The 17899-nt window shown below is 33.8% G+C and overlaps 1 protein-coding gene across 3 annotated transcripts in view; it reads left to right on the top strand.

Annotated features, from left to right (window-relative positions):
• Cabcoco1 (ciliary associated calcium binding coiled-coil 1) overlaps positions 1-17899 on the top strand; it is a 105786-nt gene that overhangs the window by 39805 nt on the left and 48082 nt on the right. The window contains exon 6 of one of the 3 annotated variants that reach the window (XM_071610730.1): positions 4635-4703. The exons of the other annotated variants lie outside the window; for them this stretch is intronic. Coding sequence (XP_071466831.1) covers positions 4635-4652 — 18 coding nt within the window. The 3' untranslated portion in view covers positions 4653-4703. Of the gene's footprint in view, positions 1-4634; positions 4704-17899 lie in introns of those variants that run through there. 3 annotated transcript variants of the gene reach the window in all.

Here is a 17899-nt window from a genome sequence, read left to right as displayed (position 1 = left end):
AAGTCATTAGAAGGAATATAGTAGATTCTTGGGTATGGTTTCATTAATATCCTTCATGACTATTCTTGACATTTTAAAGTATAAAAGTAGAACAATATAAGTAGTGTCCTCATTTATTTTTCAAAGCAGGTAAACATGAAAATATATATACATGTAAGTGATAGTAAAAGAACTAGAAGAATTTATAGTTACCATTAATCTGGTCTACCTTTGGGTAGTGGAGTAGAAGCAGGAGTTGGATAGGATGTGAAAAGGGACATTTTATTCTGTCTATTTCAGATTTATGTTAGACTCTTACAATGTGAACGTCTTCATGTATTACTTGTTCAAGAATAAAATTGTTCCCTAGTTCATTGCTGAGAACTATTGAGGCACATTTTATAAATTAAGTGCAGGTATATAAACATTCTTACCACTAACATATTGACAGATAGACCATCAGTCAGAGAGACATTTTCTGGATTTTTAAAAGATAAAGGCTGAACAGAAAAAAATAAGTGAATTCTCAATCCATAAAATTATATACTTTACAAGTGTGTTGCTATGATATTTAAATTTTAAGAACAAATTAGGTCTAGCTGAAAAGTCATTTATAGAGTAAAAATCTGGTATTGTACTGTTGATTCCCAAATTTTCCCCAGGAAAATAAAATTGATATCATAAATTTTATATATATAGAGAGAGAGATAGATATAGATATCATATTTTAAAAATATTTATTCAGTTTAATTTCACCAGTCACAATACATCTTGGATCATGTGTACTCTTGAAGGTTTTATAAATATATATATATATATATATATATATATATATATATAAAATTTATATATTTATTATATATATATATATATATATATATATATATATATATATATATATATATAGTGTGTATGTATGTAAAAACATGCACACATGTATATGTTCTTGCACTTGGAAATTTAAAATCTCACAAGATTTAGTCTGTTTTAGTAATTTCCCCAATTTCAAAAATGTGATACAAATGAATTGTTTTATTTCTAAACATTTAGGCCAGTATGACTAATATGGTGCAGATTTTACTCTGTAACATGGATATTTCTTGCAGGCCCCCTTTGCACAACTCCAGGGGGCACCATTCACATTGTGGTCCCCGTGATTAATGAAGTTGGGCATTGTACGACCTATGCCCTGTTTTCACAAGCAGTACTGTACCAGGATCAGATTATTATAAACATGGTAGACCTAGAAAGATATTTAAAAAGAATTATAAATATACAATAAGTGGTTACCTTGCCTAGAGTCAGACTTTGGCTGCCTTTTATAACCTAAAATAATACCACTTAAGGTCAGCAAATATTGGAAATTCAGACCTCTCTCAAATCAGTGAATGTCAACTGTATATAATTTCATGTTCTGAACACTCATTCTCAAAGCAAAAGCAAAAGAAAGAAAATGTTTTTTTGTTTTTTGATATTTGGTTTTGGGGTTTTTTTTGTTTGTTTGTTTCTTTTTGTTTTTTGCTCCCTTATTTTGAAATTCACACAGATTAATGACACTGTACTTAAAATTTGTTACTTTTGGGGGAAAAATCACCAGATGGGAACATAAATTTTATTTTCTTTCTTTAAACTATAAAGTTATGGTGTCCTAAATAAACAAAATATGAAACTTATGTAAACATTCACCCTTTTAAGGGTAAAAAAAGCAGTAAAAACAACATTGCATGTCTGATCATATTTTGGAAAGGAAGAAGGCAACTGAAGCATAGCTACAAAGATATCTTTTTTCACTTCAGTTTACCCTTGAGATGTACCTATCAAAATAATCTAAACTTATCCAGATGATGTTTTTAATCTTGAAAAAGGCTTTTTTCTTGTTGGATGATCCTATTAGCAAACTGCTGGAAGGAAAAATCATACAGGGCATAATTTGTAGTTTGACCTACTCACATTGGGTGTTGCTAAAGAAAATCAATCAGAAGTTGTTGTGTTAAAATAACTCTATCTGCTCTACCTGGCATGTGTGACTAACTGACTTTAGAATCTATCATTTAAAGAAAACTGTTGATGCTTCAGTGTACAATTTATCAAACTTCACTCTAGCCCTTTCTCTTCAAAGCACAGAAAAATAATCATCCTTCCCTAAATATAAATCTTTTAAGAGAAATTTAAGGAATCTGTCTCCAGCAAAACAATTGATAAATGGCAGGAGCATAATTTAAAGATGGTTTCCATCACATATCACATGGCAACTCAGCTCTTAAGCCTGTCACTCAAGTGTTTCCATTCGTTGTCCCACCAGCATCAATCTCAACTCTTCTGTGACCCATTCTCTGATTGGAGTAGGTTGGTCTCTTCATAATTATAGTCTTCCTACTTACCTCTGCTTGGAAGTAGGAGTCTCTTCCTACTACTAGAAAGCTCTCCAACATTTTGTGCCTGTCTAAACCTATTATTCCTTCACAGCTTAATTTGAGGGACATTACTCTTGAAGAAGGAAGGCAGGGAGGACGGAGGAAAGGGAGGAAGGGAAGTTCCTCTAACATTACTTTTTTTATTTCCTCAGTATTAAATACGTTGTTCAAGAACACTGTTAGCATGCACTCTGGGAAAAAAAAAAAAACTATTTCAAATTATAGATCTTCATCTCGTAGAACTACTCACATACTTATGTGAGATCAGAGTAACTAATGTTATTCTCATATTTTTTTAGTTGTAGTTGGACACAATATCTTTATTTTATTCATTTATTTTATGTGGTGCTGAGGATCGAACCCAGGGCTTCGCACCTGCTAGGCTAGCGCTCTACTGCTGAGCTATAATCCCAGCCCCTCTCATATTTTTATCTGTATAGGAACTATATACATTTGCCTAGCATTTGATAACTAACTCACTTCATGTGAAAAGAAGGAACATTTTATTTTATTGAATAATTGCAAAACACTACTTTTGAAATATATTATTTTAGCTACAGACTGAAAAATCTAAATCAATATTTAAGTTATCAATTATTAAGTTATCAAGACCATTACCAAGAAATTAAAAGCTGATATAAGACTGAAATCTGTTTACATGAGTCATTTTTAATTATGAAGAACTTGTTTTAAATGGGCCACCTTGGGAAATATCTGACTAGAGCCTATTATAAGTCAATACTTCAAGATAACAAGCCACTAATATTTTTAACTACATCATAATTTTAAAATTCTATTTTGAGGAAGGAAGTCTCTATAGATAAATTACAAATCCAAACTCTAAAATAAAATTTTCAGTACAAACTTCAGAAAAGGCATAATAGTATTAATGTTTTATACAATAGTGTCTTACAAATTAATAATAAGAAGGTCCTAATGGAAAAATTAACAAATCCTGTTTAAAAGAGAAGATATATAAATAGCCAATACACTTACACAAAGATTTTTTACCCTTTGTATCCTCAAAGAAATTCAGATTAAAATAAAATTATCAAAATAAGATTCTCAAAATTTAAAATGGTCAGAAACTATCCCTTGTGAGAGTGTGGGAACAGGCACTCCTGTGTTTCCAGAGAATAGTTTGGCAAGACATATTGAATTTTAAAATGTGTTTACCTTCTGAGTCAACACTTGTACTTCATTCTGTTTATCTCAAGTAGATAATCAGACAATGGATAAAAATATGAATGCATATATTTGCTCACAATAAACTGTGAAGGACTTAAATGCCTGTCATTAGAAGGAAGTTTCAAAATTTGTGGTACTTCTACATAATCCTGTCATTATTTAAAGTCTCTTATGTTTTATCTGTGACGATTATTTGTACTACGTTAATTATATGATGAAACAGGCTACTAAATGCATCTATTGTGATTGCAGTTGATAGTTTTATATTACATTATGTACCTATACATAGAGAATAAGTCCTGAAGGACATACATCAATTTTTTAGCAGTAATCACTTGATATTGATAGTATACCAAATAAAATAAGCTTTGCTTTTCCTTTACACTTGTCTATTCTGCCCTGAAATTATTTTTAGCAATCAACATGCCACTCTTTTTTGAGAGCAAAGGCTTAAACTATCAAAGTTTTACTTCATTCCCTTTTATTTTCCAGATTCAGCATTATTTATTTTCTCTTGCTTACTTAACTTTAAAAGATTGCATAACATTATGAAAATGTCTGTTTTAGTTTGAAGAGATGCATTTCATGTTTATGTGATTAGGCAATGTTCTTTTTCCCTGCAGCAAAGGTTCTATTGCAAATGAAGATTTAATTGTTACTTGAGTATGAGAGTCTTATTATTCATGAGTTATATAAATCACACGCAAAAATATGTCCAGGGTGCTAACAATAAGACCTAGAAAACAAGGACTCTAGCCTCAGAGATTTACCCTACTATTTAAAATATTATCTGGCCAATAGATGACAGGATGGAGGGAGACAAATGCTATTTAAGAAGAGTCAACTTATCTTCCTTCTGTGATTTCATACCCACAAAACCCGTTAATAATCCAAGTTTCTAGTTTAAAGATAACATGATCTTTTCAGTGTTTTCTAGGTTTTTTCAAGTCCAGAATTGTCTAGGGTAGACTATGTGTGGTTCAGCAACACACATTGAAAAGAAACATTTTCAAATCAAAATGTAACTAAAGGATGGTAATCTTGATTTTCCAGGGACAGAGGCCCCTTTAGAAGAAAAGATTCAGGGGTGACATAATAACTTTCTTCAAATCTAAAGTACTGGTAAGACAAAAAAGAGTTTTGTCTTGTTTGCACAATTCCCAGATGACAGAACAAAACCAATGAATGTTCTAGAGGAGGATTTTGACTAAATAATTGCAATCACTTTCTAAATAATAAAAGTATGCAAAAAAATGGAAGGGATAAAATGTGGAAGGACAGGGTCATGGCTTCCTCACTTTCATACTACCAACTCTCAGCCCAGGTCCTGGCAAACAGAAGGCACACCAGAAGGCACTTAATAAATTTTTATTGAATGAATTGAGAGATAATGTTATTTCTTCATTGAATATGTGTCAAGTTCAGCAATATGATTCTTGTGGAATAATATTTGGTAAAGTAGTTTAAAAAATCAGATGGAAATTGAGCTAGATGATCTGTAAGTGCATGACCATTACCCCAGGTATTTCTGGGATTTTCTAGCACAATTCCAATTTAAACTATTTTGTCCTCTTGTTCCCATGAGTATACTTCCAAATGTTCTTCTCATCATTAAAGCCCATAATTTATGATGAGCCAGTCTTACTCTGGGTAGCATAACTAATAGAATGACAAAGTGGATTTCTTTCTGCAGGCTACAAATCATGTTGGACTGCTACAGTTGGAGTGGATAGAGAAATATAGTTGTTTATAACTTGGAAGTCATTTACCATAAATATATAGCTGGCTCTATTTTGGTGAATGCAGATTTACATGTTAATAAATGTACTCAAATGTAAGTCAACCAAGACTCTATAGTTGTATCAGTTACTTTCTTTGAAAAGATTTTGGTCACAGTTCTATATAATTGGGCCACATACCAATGTTTCCATAGTGTGCCAGTTTGATTACTAGGCCACCCTTAAGGCGTGGTGAGTGTTTGACAGATGGCTGAGAATATGCAAGTAAGTATGCATTGTGCAGAAAAGCATGCAAGTGAAGAGTCAATCAAGAGAGAATAAACATGCTTAGAAAGAGGCCACCTTATTGGTATTCTGACTACAGAATTGGACAACTTTCTATGCAAATTATGCAGCTGCATCAGCATCATTGACATTATAGGAGCGAAGTGGGGGGGAAACAACAAAGTTCTCTGTAGCAAAATAGCTGTGTGGTTGATCAAGTAAATAATATAAGGGTAGAGGAGATAGAGGTTTGTTTTTTTTTTTTTAAGTTGCATATTTATTATGTTTGCCTGAGGCACTAATGACCATAGCAGAAGTAGCAAGTTTAACTGATGAATATGGAGTTTCACAGTTCCCATTGCACAGCTTTTGGACTAATGAGAATGTGGATGGAAGTCTCAACCTACTTTCACATATTTCAAGATCTGCAGGCCTGGTATGTACAGTATCATATACATATGCCAGTGCTTGTGGAGATATTCACTCTCTCTTTCTATTTCTCTCTCTCTCTCTCTCAGGAAGGGACAAAATGGTAGACCATTAATCATTCCAGGAATTTTTTTCTGCCTTATTCAATATATAAAAACAATTAAGAACTTTCTGCTTTCTGCTAAAGATACAGGAAGTATTTTCCATGGGAAGAAAATACACATGTAGCTAACTAACGAACACAGATATTTTGCCTCATATTTAAAGAGTGAAAAATCTTCCTTGAATCATCTTTTCTTCAATAAATAGCAAAATATATCAAGCAAATATGATGTATTAATATTTATAATCTGGAGCAACTCATGAGTCTTCTAAGAAGTCCTTCCTGACTTCTATATCATGCTGAGGGTGACCATGTTCCCGCCACAAACCACTGTTACACACACACACACACACACACACACATACATACACACACACATACATACACACACACACACACACACACACACACTGATTCTTAGAAGTTTTAGGGGAAAAGTGATTCTTATCTTTAGCTTTAAAAATTTAAAAGCCAGCCCAGCTCAGCCCAGGGATTATATGTAGGGTGTCACAAAGAGATTTGAGTTATGTCCCTCTCTAGGTTTCCTCTGTGAGTTTTAAAAACATATTCACAAATTCTTTAATGCTTCTCCCCTCAAGAAGTAAGCTTAATTTCCCTTTCCTTGACAGTGGGCTAGATTTAGTATCTTCCTTCTAGTGAATAGCTCATAGCAGAAGTATGGGATGCCATCTCCAAGACTGGTCTGTGAAGAAATGGTGGTCTCCCTCTTGGTTGCTCTCTGATGAGGCTCCCTTGAATCATTTCCACTAGGGGATGGATGCCAGCTACTAGGTCATGATGACACTGAGGAGCTTCTGGAGAGGCCCAATGGGGAGGACTGGAACTCACACAGTCACTGTTTGAGCTGCGTCTTGAGAAGGCTGCAGGCCTGCCTGGTTGTACACCCAGCAAGACCCTGAGACAGTGCAGCCCAAACAAACCACTCTCAGCTTCCTGCACACAATTGTGTGTTTCTAAATGTTTGTTGTGTTAAGCAGCCAAGTTTGGGATGATTTATTACACAGCAACAGATAACTAATACAGCTTTCACTCACAATAGCAGCTGAAATATCTTTTGCCCTGTATTTCAGGCACTCACAAATGCTCATTTTACATTATTTCATTTTTTTGCCCCCACTGTGTCTGGCTACTCCTGCATAACCCACGTGGGCCTTTCTACTGCTTGTCATTCTCAGAGAAGCTTCTGGAATTCTGGTTTAAAAAAAATTCATTCTATACCACGAGTGGTTTATATCTCAAACCATTGCACATAACAGACCCTCAAAAAATACCAGTTTATAGTATAACAAAATACCAATTTCTTTTGACTTCTGCAAAGAAAAATCATTCACTTGAAAAATGTTTTCTTAACAACTCAGGCTAAAGTTATAGGGAAAAGTGCTTAAGTGTTTGAAGCTAAGCCTGTATAAGCAAGACTTGCTACTACTTATAACTATAACACTTCCTCTGGTGTCTGAGCAAGGCTGATCATGGGTGCACTACACTCCTTTGCTTCAGGAACAAGAATAGCCAGCCGTACATTCAACTCCACATGCCAAAGCTCGAGTGCAGTTAAAGCCCAACAAGTCCTTTACCGTAAGATACAAGGTTCAAGATCACTACCTGAACAAATTTTCAGGCCTAGGTGTTGTTTGTAATCTCCAGGTTAGAGTCTGTTGCCACCTGATCATCAAGATATTTTATTTAATATTTTTTAGTTGTCAATGGATCTTATATTTATTTATAAGCAGTGCTGAGGATAGAACCCAGGGCCTCACACATTCCAGGCAAGCGCTCTACCACTGAGCCACAACTCCAGCCCAATTATCAAGATATTTATTGAGCAAATGCACTATGCCTAGCAGCATTCTAAGTATTCTGGGGACTTACTGTCAGTCAGAAAGTTCATATAAAAACACTACTTTTACTATTGTCATGTGACACTCTTGTGCAAAACACAGTTGCTCAGAACACTAACAGCCTCACAAGAGAAAGACATTAATTTAGTAAACCCACAGACATATATATATAGTTACAAAGCAGGAATTGTAAAGTAAAAATACAGGTTACTAGAAAGAAGTATATTAGGGTAGGGACCCGTAGGGGGGATCAGTGCATCAAGGAAGCCTCCTTTGAGCTAGTTATCTTTGGGGAGAATACAAAGCAATAACATGTTTACTACTTAAGTACACAGCAAAGAGAAGTTATTTGAGCATTTACTATATGCTAGGTGCTGTCCAGGCACTTTAATTATCAACACATGTACCCTTCACAACCACCACAGGAGGTAGGCACCGTGTTAACCACATTTTAAAGACATTAAACCCAGGACATATGTCCACATGCTTAACTACTGTCCCCAAATCCCTCTGCCAAGGCTTTGATTTAATCATTAAGTACCAAAGAGAGCCTTGAATGAAGGGTTCTGTTTAGAGCACTTGTAAGTTGAGCAGCATGTAATCATATCACTTACCCTAAGAAGTTTCAACACTTAAAACACAAAATAGGATATAGTTTAACTTTATTACCTTCAAAACATGGACTCTTTAAAAAATTAAGATGATATAAATAACATTGTAACAAAGTTATTTTAAATATTCATCACTTTTACAACCCTTTCAATTTGTTTATGTTTTCTACCCCAAAACTTCACGATGTTCTCTTTTATATAACAAACACTGCTAACTTAATATATATGTTTCAGTTTATATGTGGTTTATGAAAATGGACACTGTACATATATTAAATTACAGCCAAAATTGAGAAAAGAGAAGGGAAAGTACTTCATTATTCTTTGTTAAATAATGAACGTTCTGGAAATAATATGATCATTAAATGCAAATGAGTATAACTCTGTTATAAATGTAAATTTTTCAAAACTTAAAATGCTCCTTAAGATAAACTCTTTGGCTGAAATTCTGAATATTTAATTGCTCTGTTTTCACAAAATGAATGCAGTTACCTATTCAACATAATTATTTATCTAGGCAAAAACAATCATAATTGAACATAGCTGTTTTCCAGATGCATTTGAAATAACATAAATAATCCGACATTGACTATTGGCCTATTGCTTGGGTGTCTTCTGTCTGCTCCTCCAGATTCCTTTCTACCCTTTCCACCCTGCTGTGTACCTCAAGAGGTCAATGTGTATGGAAGCCATCAAAGGTTCCCTTACCCTCTGGCCTCCAGCTAGGCCACTGGGGAACATGGATGGCAAAAGAGTGAAGCAGAAACATTTTTACACCCTACTCCCCTCAGTGGGTCACTGCCTGCTGGGTGGTCCTCTATAGAACATTAAGATTCCGGTCCTGTCTGTGCAACACATTTCTCTGTAATCCAGAAACTTCTCCTCCCTTTATTCTGTTAGTCCCAGAAATGAGAAGAGATAGAATGCTACACCATCCTTAGTTACTTCCCCCAAAACCAGTCTACACTTTTGCAAATGGTCCCTTTATTGAACCTCCTCAGCTACTGAGCTTCAGAGTATTATTTTCTCTGAGAACTTGGACTTTATAGTCACTGATCCCAGAAATGGCCTCAGAGAACTGACCTTCAAAATGGGATCCTGAATTGGTTGTTTACATATGCCTATGGAATTCAAATAGTTCACTGCGCAGGAGTTGAGGGATAGGGAGAAGCTGGGATGGAACACTAAGAAAGGTGATTGAAAATTGACTCAGGAAAAGGATTAAGTAGATGGGTTGAACTGGCTGAATGTTTGGATGTGGGTGCACTCACTCATGGTTTGGGACTTGGGAATGTGGCCAGAGCATCCAGGAGTAGAATTAACAGTCTGCTAGGCTGGCTGACTCAAGGTTGAATTCAGGGGTGTCCTAGTCTCAATTAGGTTGATGCGCCAGAACTTCCCTGGCATAATGTAGAGGAAAAATTGTGATGTCTTAGGGAGAGGAAATCATGTACAACCTGTTTAGCTATTTCCTAACCATTACAGAAGAAGTGTTCAGAAGAAATATTCCCCCTATCAAGACACTACGATCAGCAGCTGGCCAGGCACAGTGGTGCACATCAGTAATCCCAGGGACTTAGGAGGCTGAGGCAGGAGGATGGAGAGTTCAAAGCCAGCCTCGGCAAAAGCAAGGGCTAAACCGATCAGTGAGACCCTGTTTCTAAATAAAATACAAAATAGGACTGGGGCTGTGGCTCAGTGGTCAAGCGTCCCTGAGTTCAATCTCCAGTTACCACCGCCCCACATACATACACACAAATTCAGCAGTAGCCACCTCTGTAGTGGCTGACTTCTGAATGGAGAATGAGATGCTTTGAATGACATTTGGGATGGAGAATATTGAAGACAGCAATTCACCCCACTCCACTGATGTGTTTATACACTTTTTTTTTTTAAAACCAGCGTTTGAATTCAGGGACACTTAACCACTGAGCTACATCCCCAGGCCTTTTTAATTTTAATTTTGAGTCAGGTCTTGCTAAGTTGCTTACAGCCTTGCTAAGTTGTGGAGGCTAGCTTTGGACTTGTGATCCTCCTGCCTTAGCCTCCCAGGCTGTGGAGATTACGGGCGGGTGCCATTGCGCCCAGCTGTTTATACTTTCTTAAATCACTACATGAAGTCTTAATAATATTTTAATTACTATATCTCACTAAGTTCTTGTGAGAACAAGAACTGCAATTGCATACTTTTTAAAAATTTTTTTTTAGTTATCAATAGACCTTTTATTTTATTTATTTATATATGATTCTGAGGATCGAATCCAGGGCCTCACACATGCCAGGCAAGCCCTCCACCACTGAACCACAACTCCAGCCCCAATTGAATACTTTTTAAAGAAACCATCTGTAAAATGTATGTTTCTCACTAATGCTTTAATAAGTGTACTCTCTTTATTTGATTTTTAAAAAATATGGAGTATGACTTCAAGTCTGGTAGAAGGTGAACATCAATGATGAAAAGTGAACTTGATTCAAAGGAAAGCATTCCTCACTTAGTTGTTGGATTATCAGTGATAATGTTCCTAATCTCTGTGAAACTCAATTTATTCATCTACAAAATGAGGGGAATACTATCTGTCTCTCATTTCTGGGTTAAACAAGACAGAGCCTGGAATGGGACAGTGACTCAATTAAAAAAGCAAATTGAGTTTGCTTTGCATATTCCTCTCTCATAACACTTGCAATCTAGTACCACAGACAATGAATTTGGGGTCAGGATTCCTATCTACTTATTCAATTTTATAACCTCCATGACTGACATAGGCATATACTAAATGCTGTGAGTGGTTAAATGAATGAGTGAATGTGTGCTGTGAGGATGAAATGAAGTAATCACTTTATGACTTACCTTCCACTCCTTTCCTCTACTGTGTTTAAATTTCATCTCTCCATTCACTGCCTTTATGCTCAGGGGCAAATTACTATATCTCACTAAGCTGTAGGTTCCTCTTCTTTTAAAATCCATATAGCACCTCTCTCTTAGTCCAATTGGGCTTCTATAGCAAAATTATAATCTGGGAGACTTGTAAACAACAGAAACTTATTACCCACAGTCCTAGAGGCTGGAAATACAAGACAACTGCAAACTCATTATCTCCTAAGGGCTCACTCTGTGCCTCATAGATGGTACCTTCTTGTGGTACCTTCATTTGGTAGAAGGGGCAGACACACTCCCTTGGGCTTCTTTTATAAGGGCACTATTATTATCCAGCTTAATCACCTTCCAAAGACCCTACCTCTTAACACCACACATTGGGAATTAGATTTTAACATATAAAATTTGGGGAGGCACAAACATTAAAATCATAACAACTTTCTAGTCTCATAGGAGTACTGTAAGAAATAAATTAGCAAAGAGTTATCTGGAAAATAGAAAATACTCCATAAATTTCATTTCCCTTCCTCTTTGTCCCTTTGGTATTTCTAGAACCAAACGCATTATAGGCACTGAAATATGTGTTGTTCATGGACCATGCATGAAGTTCTAATTTTGAAAGCTCATACTCTATTCATTCCTTTTATAAAACTCCTAAGTATCAGATTACTTCTCATGGGATTGCAAAATATTTTTATGCCTTTTATGGTTAAAATGCTCTAAGAATTTGGAAGAGGTCCCACTCCAGATACTGCAATAAATCCAAAATGAATAGATGTGGAAAATATTTAACATTTAACAGTTAAATTTTGAATAGGAGAGCTATATAGTTAATTTTATCTCTTTTATTTCTATGCATCATGAAAGAGACAGTTTGTATAGGTTACCTAAAAGAGGCTCCCCTAATCATTTTTAACTTGATACATCAACTCAAGTGTCACCCAAAGGCTCTTCTTAACAAATGCACATATTGTTTGACTTTACTTGAAATAAACACAAAGCTTAAAATTAGATTATTGCTTAGACACAGAGTCATTAAATTAAAGTAAGGCCAGAGATTTGGAATTAAGGCAATTTAAGAGAGTCACCTTTCATTAAATCATGGCTGCATTATTTGGATTGTTTTATTAGCTTTATGCCACAATCATACAAACTCAGTTAAAATTTCACAGTAAATGTATATTGCTTTTACACAAATTCACAAAAGACCTTGCCTTCAAATATTTATTTTATATACTAAAAGGAACCCATAACTACTAAATTACTAAAAACAAAAGACAAAAGTGGATTTTTAAAAGTTGTTTGAATCATTATTACCCCAACTTTCCTTTTTCAAATATAACAAAAAAAATGTATACATATCGACAACAATCCAGTGCTAATTCCCCTAATTTCTCTCATTTTTTTAGGGTTCTTGTACTATATCATTATCTAAAATGTAAAAATTTAAAACTGATTTGCAGAGAAGGATTATTTATGGTATTATTTGTGTTGAGCAGCTTTTCAAGAAACACATTTTTTGGATTAAAAGAAATATTTGTGGTAACTTAAGCTCCACTGGCTGTATAAAAATTATAAAATGAATTAAGAAGGGGATGGACATGAATTAAAGCATGAGTGACTTCATATGATAAGTATTTTACATAATTTGTAAATTTAAATTTTTGTTGCCTCAAAATGCAGACAGAATAGTTTAAGAACATAATGCATTTATTTGCCAAAAACAAGGAAAAAATTTTGCTTAATTATCATTTTAAGTAATTTCTGCAGTGAGCTTTTTTTGTGTGTATATAGTCAATGGAAATTTTTAGGTCTAACCACATTAGTTAAACTCTAATCCACTATTGTGATTGTACACATGAGATGCTGGATTAATGTTTCTGTGTGTGTGTGTGTGTGTGTCTAGAGACATTGATATAGAGATAATAATAACAGCTTCATTATAGTAATTTATTTAAGGAGCCCTTAGAGTTAACTAGAGAAATCCTAATTTTCTGTTGAACACAGTTTAGATCCTAAAGCAGTTGTGATGCTATTTCTATTTCCAGAATATGAAGTAAACACAAAAATATTTTTACTTCTCAAAACAGTGTAAATATGCTTAACAATAAAGCATAAAATATACAAATATATAATTTCATATTTTTCAAATGTGAAAACTACTTCATTCAAAAAATAATCATACTGGTCCATCTGCTTCCAGCTCTGATAGTATATCTTAAAATAGACTACAGTCTAATCAAGAACAAATAGACAGTGGGTACTCTTTTTCAAAATCCATCGGAAGGCTTTGGAGGTCTTCCAAGATAGTCAGGACTTAAATTAGAATCTCAGAGAAAAGTGAGGACTTTTGAGATGAGCCTAATATTTGTGTACTGCTTCACCTTTTGGGGCATTTGTTCAGTTTCAGAAATTATGAGGCAAGAGGTTGAGAAACCTCAAATGTGTATAAACTAAATAACACATTTCTTAATGCATAAGGTCACCCCTAAGAAATAGAGAAGCCAATAGAACTTTTGGCAATTTCCTAAGGATAAAAACTAAAAATTATAATATGGCATGCCAAAGCAGCCAGGATCAAGAAGATGCCAAGAAGATGGTAGGTGCACAGAAGTGAGTTGTACACGCCATTCCAGGTGTTTTTCTTAGCTCCAAAAAGCAAATGATTCACTGTGCAGAGCATCTGTATAGCAAAGTGAAGGTTCTGGCAATTTTAGAGTGCCAGGGGCATAAAAAAATAATAGAAATTAAGAGTCTCATCGGTTGAGACTCTGGTGTTCCTAGCCTTACAAAGTTTGAAAAACAGTCCTAAATCAGCCCAATCCGTGTTTGGATTGAGATGATCTGTTCCTACTCTTGCCTATCTGGAGGAAGATAACAAGCTGTGGGGCAGTTTCAAATGGTGATATGTGTGTAATGGGCTCCAAAAGAGGTAAGAGGGAAGGAAAAATATTTGAGGAAATGGTGGTGAAGTTTTAATCAAGTTTCATGAAAACTATAAACTCACAGATCCAAGAAGCCCTCCAAACATGAGATGCATGATGAAAACTAAACCATCATAGAGCATTGTCAAATGGCTAAAAGCCAGTGATAAAAAGAAATCTTAAAAGTTAGCCAGAAAATAAAAGCACCTTATCTTTGTCCCATGTAAAGGAACAAAGATAAGAATGAGAGTGGAGTTCTTCTTGGAAATAGTGCAAGCCAAAACACAGTGGAGCATTGAAAGAAAATAAACTGTCCACCTAGAAGTCTATATCCAATAAAGACTTTTTAAAGAAAATGCAGGTGAGATAAATACTTTTCCAGATGTACAAAAGTGTAAAAATTCATCATCAGCCAACCTGCACTAGAAGAAATATTAAAGGAAGTACTCAGGCAGAGGAAAACGATGCCAGGTGGAAATGTGTGTTCCCACAAAGGAATGAAACCACCAGAAATGATAAACATGTGAGTCAATAGAAGATAAATTTTAAGTAATAAAAATATTTAAAATGTTCATGCAAAGTAAAAATAAAACAAATGTGTGATTAGATTTATAACATACATAGACGCTTAAATATAAAACAACAGGAATAGCAACACCAAGAAAAGAGAGATAGAAGTATAGTATAAGGTTTTGCACATGAAGTAGCATAATATCATTTTAGGGTAGACTGGAATAAATTTAAGAATGCATAATATACCCTAAATCAATTGACAAAAACTCATAGATAATAAACACGCAGAGAAGGTGAAGTGAAATAAAATTATGTTCAATTAATCTGAAAAAAGCAAGAAAAGAAAACAAAGACATGTGGGACAAATAGAAACAAATAGTAAAATGGTAGATTTAAACCAACTACATCAATTATCACATTAAGTGAAAATGTAAGTCTAACCAAATCAATTATCACATTAAACATAATGACCTATATAAAATACAAAGGTCATTAGATTGCCAACTATATGACCCAACTCTACATGATACCTACAAGAAACACTGTAAATATAAGGACACAAACAGATTAAAAGTAAAAAAAATATAAAAAATATATAGGCCATGTCAATAGCAATCAAAAGAAAGCAGTACTGGTTTTATAAATGTTAGGCACAGCAAATGTCAAAGCAAAGAACGTGACCAGTGAGAGAGAAAGCCATTTCATAATTATAAAGGGTTCAATTCAATGAGAGTACATAATAATCCTAAAAAACGTATGTACAGAAAATCAGAGATTTAAAATACATGAAGGCAAAAACCAAGACCTGCAAGAAGAACTAGACATATCCACAATTAAAATGGGATATTTCACCACTCTTCTTTAAATAATTGTTAAACTAAAATGACAAAATTAGTAACGTCATAAACAACTACACCAATCTTATGAAATAATTTCACAAAATTGATGTTAATTGAACACAGCAAAAACAACACATGAAGCATATTGTCTGATCACAATGGGATTATTAGAAGTTAAACTGAAAAATCTCAAACGTGTATAAACTAAATAACACATTTCTTAATACAAATTAATAAAAAGAAGGAAAAAATTTAAAAAGTGTTTTTAAATGGGAAGAAAATGATAACACAAAATACTAAGACTTTTTTGATAAAGCAAAATCAGTATTTACAGGGAAATTCATAGCACTTAAGCAAAATATCTTAAATTTCTGAACTCCACACATTAACCTTAAGAAAATAGCAAAGAAGAGAAGATTAAATACAAATTAAGTAGAAGAAAAAAGAAACCAATTTTTAGAATAGAGCATTTTTTAAAAATCAATACAGGGGAGGGTGGAGGATGGGAAAGGCAGTGGAGCACAACAGACACTAGTATGGCAATTTGTAAATCAATGGATGTGTAACTGATGTGATTCTGCAATCTGTTTATGGGGTGAAGGTGGGAGTTCATAACCCACTTGAATCAAAGTGTGGAATATGATATGTCAAGAAATTTGTAATGTTTTGAACAACCCACAATAAAAAATTTAAAATAAATAAATAAATAAGTGAAATCAAGGTATTGTGTTAAATAAATAACATGTAATCTCCATGGGGGAAAAAAAAAATCAATACAATTGATAAATGTTTATCAAGACTGAGCAGGAAAAAAGAGAGAAGTCATAATTACCAATATCATCAATGAGACTGTTGACATTAAAATTCATACAAAAATAGAAACAATAAGTTATTTTTATCATTAAGAACTGCGAAGGGTCTTAGATTTTACCTATTTTATGATTTATTCACTATTTAATGGATCCTTGCAGGAAATTTAGACCTTGGAGTCAGGAGCAAAGTTAGAGAATAAAAAACAAATTCCAAGTTGAACTTAAATAAGATATTAAAAAGAAAATAAATAAGAATAGAAATTAATAAAATAGAAAATGTAGTAATAGAGAAAATTACAAAGCTATAAGGTGACTTGACTTTTTGAAAATTGACCAATTGAACTGAAAACCTTCTAGTAAAAATTTAAGAATAAAAAGAAAGGTGGCAGAAAATACAATGTCATACTAGAAAAAAAGCAGTAAAACCTGGAAAATTCTAATAGCTCTATATCAAAGAACTAAATTAAAATATTTGAAGGGTGTGGAACAGTTGCCTACCATGTGCAAGGACCTGGGTTCAATTCCCAGTACCAAGAAAATAAAAGTAAAAGTTTTCCATAAAATTTAAAATATTTTTCACATGGAAATTTCTAGACCCGTATTGCTTTGTATTTAGAAAAGAAACAAAATGAATCTTCATATATGAACTTTTCTGTTTTAGAAAAAGATCAACATAATTGTAATACTAAAAACTGATGAAGACATTTTATAAAAGGAAAATTTCTGATATCTCCTTAAGGAACATGCATTCAAACATTCTAAGTGAAATGTTCCCAAATCAAATATACCAGTATATTAAGAAGATAGTAAACCACAACCAATTAAGTTTGTTTCAAGAAAGCAAGGTTTGTTTGGTATTTGAGAATAAATCAATGCAACCAACCACAGTGTTAGAATAATGATGAGAAATCATATGGTTTTCTCATTAAAACCAGAATAATCCTTTCATAAATCTGTTAGCAAACCTGGAATAGAGGGGAAATTCTTTAATGTGATGAAAAATTAAAAAGTAATTACAAATGCCACCACCAAGTGTTATAATCAAGGGCCAAATATTGATGTCTTCCCTCCTAAGAATGGGAATGAGGACGTCTGCTGACATTGTTCCTATTTAACATACACTGGCAATCACAGTCAGGATATATTAAATAGGAAAAAAGTGGTAATTATAAAAATAGAAAAGTCAGATTTTAAAATTCTCATTTCTCTTATTTGACATGATGATGTGGGTAGAATACAAAAGAATCTACAGAAAAATGATTGGAACTTACAAAAAACATTGCAAGATTATTGAACAAGCAAAATGGCCAGTACATAAAAATAAATTTTCTACATACTAACAAGAAGCAA

Source organism: Marmota flaviventris, chromosome 4, assembly GCF_047511675.1.
Source record: "Marmota flaviventris isolate mMarFla1 chromosome 4, mMarFla1.hap1, whole genome shotgun sequence".
In the NCBI taxonomy this organism is placed as follows: domain Eukaryota; kingdom Metazoa; phylum Chordata; class Mammalia; order Rodentia; family Sciuridae; genus Marmota; species Marmota flaviventris.
This window is presented reverse-complemented; position numbering and strand designations above follow the sequence as displayed.